Raw genomic sequence first — 8,474 nt, 5'->3', positions numbered from 1 at the left:
CATGTGCTTGCTCTCAGTTCATGTTTCCCAATTTTCAATTTGTAACTTTAAGTACTTAACTCTGTGATACTGGTAGTTGTATTAAAACAGCACCTTTCTCTGGGGCCTGGATCTAGACTCAGACATGTATCTGTGTGGCTGTCCTTCTAGAGACGCTGTGTTGGTTTGTAATTCTCCTCTCACTCTGCCACCTGTCATCCTGACAAGGCCACTTGTCTGCATGAGGGAGCCAGCACTTGGGTGGAAAGACAGACACAGGAATTCCAGGATGATCACTTTGTAAATATTTAATAAATGACCAAATCTCAGGTACCAGAGCACTCAGCCAAGGCACCTCACTCTCCCTGGCCACCCTGACCCTTCTTTGGTGAGACTGGGTCTGCTTCTTGGGGTGTGGCCCTGGCTCAGACCCTTTCTGACCCGGAATTGGCCTGGCTGGCTGCCCTCACCTCACTCAGATGCCTGGAGACTTGAGGGGCTGAGATGGGCAGGGACCAAGGCATGCAGCACGAGGAAGCCAGGGTGGGGGTCTTGCCCTCACAACATTGTCAGGAAGGCCATCATGGTCATCAGGACATGGATGGAGGCCCCTAGAGAGGAGGAAAGGGTGGGGAGCGGCTGAGGAGGTAGGGGTGTGAGTGCTATCTGATGATGGATCCATATGGAGAAATGGGAGACTCGAGCAAAAACTGCAGGATACATAGGAAACATGCAACCGCGGCCCCAGCTCACTATTCCAATTTGCACCCAGACGTGGTTGAATTCACAGACGAGTGGGCCCCCAGAATCACCCTGGAAGAAAAGAGGAGTTTCCTGTGAACCCAGAGACTGGGGCCTGCTACCTCCTGCATGAGGGTGGCCCAGAGCCCAACCCTCTGGGGCCAGTCCAGAGCCTCTTCACTCCGCAGCCCCACCTGGCCAGTGCCAGGCCCTGCTGTGGGAAGGCAGAGCAGGTGCCCTGGATGATAGTCAGCAGGCGAGGTCCCAAGACAAGGCCCCTTTGGCCAGCATTGGGGTCCACAGGGCACTGGGCGCTGACTGGGCCTGTGCCCCATCTGTACCCAGGCCACCTACGGTTCTGTCCAACCTGTGGCCACATGGCGATGTGCTCTGAAACCCACAGGGGCCAGGCTTTTGGGGGCCACCCACCCATTCAGGACAAATATCCCCTATGCCTTTAAGCAGATGAACACATGAAAGTCATGGGTTTGGCCCCCGTCCCTGAGGTAGAATGCACCTCGCAGGCAGTCTTCAGGTTCCTGAGGTCCCCGGCACATATCATGTCTGGCAGAATGTATGATGTCTGTCCATAAAGCAACTGGCACAAGGCAAATGGGATCAGAGGCATCTGCACCTCCTGCAGGTGGTCTGAGGAGTCACCTGTCAGAAAGAAGCACAGGTCCAGTGAGAGGTCCTCCCCACCCTGTTCCTGAGGACACGCCCAGCCCAATCCCAGGCCCAGTGGGCTCAACCAGTGGCTTTTTCTCTTGCTCCTGCCCTCCAATGGCTCCCTTCTCTGCACTGGGATTCAGGTGTTGGTTAATGAAATGTGAATATAAATGCCACATGAAATTTTATAAAAGAACCATCAGAGCCAAACCCACCGAGGCATGCAGCATGTCTTCCCACTGCTATAGTGTGAGTGCATGGAGTCCATCAGCTCTGTCCTTGGGGACTGTAGGGTGGCACTATATGTACAAGAAAGAAAGCTTCGAGTTTTGTGGTGCATCACCCCTGTGTTCTCTCTGTGCTGAGGGATATAGAAATTGGTCCCAGAAACTTTAAGCTTTCCTGGCCAATGTGTGAGTGGGTCCCAAGGCTCCATGCCAGCCTGACTGGAAGGAGCTGCTCCCACAGACTGAAGACCCTCTGACCAGGGTTAAAGGGGACCTGTATTTGGGGAATCTGTTTTGGAGCTGATGTATGTGGACCTTGAGGGGAAGAGATAGAAAGCAGAATGTCAGCAGTGTCTGTGGTTGCTGCTGCTGTGTTGGTGAGGTAATTAATATCAGGAAAAGAGGCACAGAAGAATTAGCTGGTGCACATAGAATGCAGAGCAATAGAGAGTCCACAGACTTGGGGTATAGTGTTAGAAGAGGCCGCCCAGGAAAATGCAGTTAGGAAACTACTTTGAAACTCCCAAGCCAGCTAAAAATCTGTCTAAGGACTTTTGCTGTGGCCACTGAGAAGAGAGAACAGAGGAGACAAGGTCTACAAGGGCCCCACCTCCTGCCTGGAGCACTTTTCAGGTCTGAAATATAAAGAACACAGGCAGCTGGAATCTGCAAGGCAGATGGATGCCAGAAGGAGGGTGCTCCAGAGAAAGAGAGCCCAGAGGCCTACAGGGGACTCATTTACCGTGGTTTGCTGTAGGACCCTGAGCCAGGAATGTAGAGGGTACATCTCCACAGAGGGCAGAGAGTGGCCAGGTTGGACTTCACAGTGCTCAGAGCTCAATGGAGCTGGGAAGCTGAGTTCCAATGGGCCAAGAATGAAGAGTCTCATGGGATACCAAGGACATTGAGGGAGACAGTGTTGAGGTGGGAGAAAATATCCCCATCATGCTCACAGGGACGCTGAGGCCACACAGAACTAGGCAGACAGAGGACCACAATGATGAGCCTGGCACAGACTGTCTCACATTTGACAGGGCAGAGAAGGAGAAGTACAACACAGACATGAGTGGGAAGAAGTCAGCTGTAAATTCAATGAGTTCTTCAATGCTGGCAGTGTGCCAGCTCAGGAAACAGGAAAACAGAGGACAGAGGTTTGCACCCATGGGTAGGTTTTTCTCTGGGTCTCCAGTGGGAGCTCATGAGAAATACGGGGGACAGGACAAGGATCAGAGAGAAGGTTCCTCAGTACAGGCATTCAGGAGACAGCCAGCTGCCACTGGGGACCCAGAAAACACAGCTTACTTCCCTTCTTGCACACAGAGCAGAACCCTTCCACCAGTGAGGGGTGGCACATCATATACTCTTGCCCCCGGGCCTGGCAAAAGTACACTACTCTGGAGGAAGAACAGAAACAAGGCCCATGTCTTTGGAAATCCTCTGGGTTCAAGAACTACACCAGTAACACCAGAGTTCTGTTCTATTTGCTACCATAGGCACAGGGATCTGCTATCATGAGGACAAGAAAACAGAACAATTACAAACATTTACTCAACTAATGACGCACCATTAAAATATATGAAGCAGAACCCCATAAAATTGAAGGGTAAAATAGACAGTTCTATAATAATAGTTGGAGACTTCAGTACCTCACCTTCAATAATGGAAAGAACAACCAGACATGGAAGGAGGCAAAGGACTTAAACATCACAGTAAACTGGCTAGATATAACAGACACATACTGAACACTTCACCCAACAACAACATATACATCCTCTCAAGGGCACACGGGGCATTTTCCAGGATAGATCATATATTAGGACACAGAATAAGTCTCTATAGATTTTAAAAGATAGGACAAAAGCTTCATAACATTGGACTTGGCAGTGATTTCCTTATTATGACATCAAAGGCACAGGCAACAAAATAAAAATAGACAAATTGGACTTCATGAGAAATTTAAAATGTATATGAAAAGACACTACTAGAGTAAAAAGGCAACCCCTCAGAATGGGAGAAAATATTTTCAAATCATATATCTGATCAGGGGTTAATATCCAGAATATATGGAGAACTCCTAAAACTCAACAACAAAACAACCAACCTGATTCAAAAGACTTTAATAGACATTTCTCCAAAGAAGAGATACAAAGAGCCAATAAGCACATGAGAATATGCTCAACATTACTAATCATAAGGGAAAAGCAAATTAGCACTATGATGTATCACCTCACACTCATTAAAATGGCTATTATCAAAAACAGAAAACAAGGATGTGGAGAAATTGAAAGTCTTGTGCACTGTTGGTGGGAATAAAAATGGTACAGCCACTGGGGAAAACAGTATGGAGGTTCCTCAAAAAATTAAAAATAAGATTACCATTTGACCCAGCAATTCCACTTCTGGGCATATACCCCAAATATTTGAAAGCAGGGTCTTGAAGAGATATTTGCACACCATGTTCATAGAAGCATTATTAACAACAGCAAACTAAGTGTCCACGACATATTAAAATATGGCATACACATACAATGGAATATTATTTAGCCTATCAAAGAAGAAAATTCTGACACATGCAAAACATGGAAAAAACTTGAGGACATTGTGCTAAGTGCAATTAGCCAGTTACAAAAGGACAAATACTGTATGAGTCCACTTTATGAAGTAGCTTAGTTAAAATGATAAATACAGAAAGTGTAATGGTGGTTGCCAGTAGCTGGTGAAAGGGAAAAATTAGGATTTATTGTTTAATGAGTATACAGGATAAAAAGAATTTTAGTGATTATCATTGGCAATGGCAGTATAATGATGTGAATACATTTAATACCACTGAACTGTACACTTAAAAATTGTTAGGACAGTATATTTTATGTTATGTGTATTTTAACACAATAAATATTTTTAGTTAGATATATGGGCCAAGAGCCAAGATGGTGGCATAGGTAGATGCAGTACTCACTGCCTCCCACAACCACATAAAAATGACAACTAAACAACAGAACAACCATCATTCAGAACTGCTTGAAATCTGGCTGAATGGATGTCCTATACTGGAGAATTAAAGAAGAAAGCACCTTGAGTTTGGTAGGAGGGGAGGAAATGTAGATCAGGCTAGTCTGACACCCACATGTGACATCTTTTTTAATCAGGAGGGATATCTAAGCTGAGGAGACCTCCCATGAAGAACAAGGGGTTCCAGCCCCAAAACAGACCCCTCAACACAAGGTTCCAGTGCTGGGAAGAGAAGTCCCATAACTTCGGGCTATAAAAACCAGTGGGGACTGTGGTTGAGTGACATGGAGCCTGCTGGAGTCCCGAGTGTTTCTCTTAAAGGGCTGGCCCATGGACTTACAGTGGGGCCTTGACTTACAAGTTTAATTCGTTCCGTGACGGAGCTCGTAACTCAAATTACTTGTATGTCAAATCAAAAAGTGAACAAGTGAGACACGTGATGCTGGGCTGATGTTGTGGTGTTCACTGTGATGTTCGCTGCGCCAACTAGCGGTGGGGTATCTGAAGCTGGCTCGTAACCCGAATTTTAGCTCGCAACTCAAAGTGAAAAATCGGCAGAGAGACGGCTCATATCTCGAAAAACTCGTTAGTCGGGACACTCGTAAGTCAAGGCCCCACTGTACTTGAACTTGCTCCCTCTGAGCTCCAGTGCTGAGGCAGCTGCTTGGGTGGATCCAGGGACATACAGGGAGGACCTGGATTGTCTGACATCAGAGAAAGAACTCAGGGATGGCTTTCTCTCAGACAGGAGTGCTTGCAGTGGTCATTGTTCCTATGCTGAGACCTCCCCTGTTGCAGAGCTGACTGGCAGAGGCTAAATCTGAGTCTCCATTAACCTGGCTCACACTGTTCCCTATGCCCTGGTGATTCCCTAAGACCCCACCCACACCACCCAATTTGAAGCCCCACCCAATTTGCTTGCAGCAGCTTTTCCATACGAATGGCCTGTCCTGGCTCAGGCTTCAGACTTTCCTAAAAATCTCTCAAACTAGCAGCAGCTGGAATCAGTGTGCCCCATACCACTCAATAAGAGGCCCCAGGCCTGGCACTAGCAGCAGTTTGCCTTGCTTCACAACTTGGCCTCTCCTGGGCACTTCCAAGCCCAACACATGTAGCAGCCATCTGCAGATTGCTCTGTAGCTCCTGATGGGTGGCCCCAGGCAGGGCACAGGAATTGGATGACTTTGCACCTCCAGAGGGGCCCTAGAGCCAGTATACATGGTGGACAGATTTAGCCCACTCCAGATTATAACTCTATACATCTATGAGTGACACACTCAAGGGGCAGACTCAATGAGCACCAAAGCCCCACTGAAGCAAGTCCTGCTCCATAAGGGTGTCTCCTGCACAGTACCTTTTCCACTGTAGTCACAGCTGGTCCTCACAGCCAATTGGCCTGAAGGTCAGCTCCTCCTAGTGACCCAACAGCAATCAAAGCTCATCTACAACAAGACTGTGCACACAGCCCACACGGGGGTGCACCTAGAGTGCCCAGCTAAGGTGACTGGGGAGGCTGAGCCACTGGCTCCTACAGGATACCTACTACACAAGGCCACTCTACCAATTCCAGGAGACATAGAAGCTCTACATAATACATAGAAACAAACACCGAGAAGCAGCCAAAATGCAGAGGCAAAGAAACATGTCACAAATGAAGGAACAGAAGAAATCTCCAGAAAAATAACTAAATGAAGTAGAAGCAAGCAAACTACTAGATACAGAGTTCAAAACAATGGTAATAAGGTTATTCATGGATCTCAATGAGAGCTTCAAGGGACTCAAAGAGAGATTCAAGAGACTTAGTGAGACTTTCAAGAACCTTAGTGAGAACATCAAAGACGTGCAAAAGGACCAGCCAGAATTAAGCATACACTAACTGAAATAAAGAATAATTTATAGGGATTAAACAGTAGAGTAGAGGATTCTGAGAATCAAATAAATGATTTGGAATATGAGGAAGCAAAAAACATCTAATCAGAAGAGCAAAAGGAATCCAAAAATATGTATATGAAGATACTGTAAGGAGCCTCTGGGACAACTTCAAGCATACCAGCATTAGCATTATGGAGGTGCCACAAAGAGAAGAGAGAGAGCAAGATATTGAAAACCTGTTTGAAGAAATAATGACAGGAAACTTCCCCTACCTAGTGAAAGAAATAGACTTACAAGTCCAGGAAGTACAGAGTCCCAAACAAGAGGAACCCAAAAGAGGCCCACACCAAGACACATCATAATTAAAATGCTAAATGTTAAAAACAAAGAGAGAATCTTAAAATCTGCAAGAGAAAAGCAGTTAGTTACCTACAAGGGAATGCCCATACGACTGTCAGTTGATTCTCAACAGAAAGATTGCAGGCGTAGAAGGGAGTGGCAAGAAATATTCAAAGTGATGAATAAGAAGGACTTACAACCAAGATTAGTCTACCTAGCAAAGCTATCATTTAGAATTGAAGGTCAGAGCTTCCCAGACAAGAATGAGTTAAAGAGTTCATCACCATCAAACCAGTATTCTATGAAATGCTGAAGGGTATTCTTTAGTACTACTACTACTACTACTAATAATAATAATGAGGAGGAGGAGGAGAAAAGATAATAAAATGGCAATAAATACATATCTCTCAACAATTGAATCTAAAATAAATGAAGAAGGAATCTAATGAACAAAATAAACTGATGAATAAAATAGAACTAGAGGCATGAAAACATGGAACAGACTGATGAACCTCAGAGGGAAGAGGGGAGGAAGCAGGAAGAGATTAAGCAAAGAACTTATATGCATTACCTATGGACACAAGCAATAGGGTGGTGAAGAACTGGGGTTCATTGGGAACTGGGTGGAGGGGGGAAAGGGGGGACATCTTTAATACTTCCAACAATAAAGATTAAAAAAATGATTTTTGGTCAGAAGTTCCCTCAAATGAGGAGGGAACTCCTCACTTTATTCTGTCATCCTATCTAATAAAAGAGAAACATGGTAATTAGCCGTACCTCCGCTACCCTTCCCATTGGCTAATCAGTGAGATATGCAAATTAACTGCCAACCAAGATGGCGGCCGGCAGCCAGGCAGCTGACGCGAACAGGGAGGCTTGCTTGCTCCAGTGACGGAGGAAGCCAGGTTCCCCGCCTGCTGCTGCCGGCCTCTCAGCTGCAACTCTAAGCAACTATGTTACAAATATAGAAGGTAAACATTCCCCAGAAACCTGCTTTAGTCAGCCCAGCTTCAGCCAGCAAGACCACAACATTATTTCAAATACAGAAGGTAAACAAAGGCCAGAAACCTGCTTTTCAGCAGCCGAGGCCTCAGAGCTGGAGCCAAGCCTCAGAGCTAAAGCTGGCCCAGAATAAAAAAAGAAAGAAAAAAAGGACAGGTTGGGAGCTTCAGTCACCCGCCAGCCTGAAAACGTCCCTCAGCCCCTCACCCAGACTGGCCAGGCACCCCAGTGGGGACCCCCACCCTGATCCAGGACACCCTTCAGGGCAAACCAGCCAGCCCCTACCCATGCACCAGGCCTCTATCCTATATAGTAAAAGGGTAATATGCCTCCCAGCACCGGGATCAGAGGAGCAGCGAGGGCTCCCGGCACCGGGATCAGTGTGACAGGGGGCAGCGCCCAAACCCCCTGATCGCCCTGTGGCTCTGTGAATGACAGGGGGCGGGGCCACAACCTCCCTATCCGCCCTACTCTGTTCGTGACAGGGGAAGGCACCCCAACCCCCTGATCAGCCCTCCTCTGTGCCTGATAGGGGGGAGCTCCCCAATCTCCTGACTGCCCTGCGGCTCTGGGTGTGACAGGCTGCGGCGCCCCAACCCCCCCCCCCCACGGGCCCTGCTCTGTGCCTGATAGGGG

At 47.1% G+C, this 8,474-nt stretch overlaps 1 protein-coding gene across 1 annotated transcript in view; it reads right to left on the bottom strand.

Annotated features, from left to right (window-relative positions):
• Nucleotides 1-304: 304 nt before the first annotated feature.
• The window catches only part of PRSS38 (protease, serine, 38), a 47,012-nt gene continuing 38,842 nt past the window's right edge, over nt 305-8,474 (bottom strand). Inside the window, exons 4-5 of the mRNA XM_005853192.2 lie at nt 1,238-1,380; nt 305-792 (exon numbers count right to left, since the gene is read on the bottom strand). Coding sequence (XP_005853254.1) covers nt 538-792; nt 1,238-1,380 — 398 coding nt within the window. The 3' untranslated portion in view covers nt 305-537. The remainder of the gene's footprint in view (nt 793-1,237; nt 1,381-8,474) is intronic.

Source organism: Myotis brandtii, unplaced genomic scaffold (genome assembly GCF_000412655.1).
Source record: "Myotis brandtii unplaced genomic scaffold, ASM41265v1 scaffold100, whole genome shotgun sequence".
NCBI lineage: Eukaryota > Metazoa > Chordata > Mammalia > Chiroptera > Vespertilionidae > Myotis > Myotis brandtii.
This window is presented reverse-complemented; position numbering and strand designations above follow the sequence as displayed.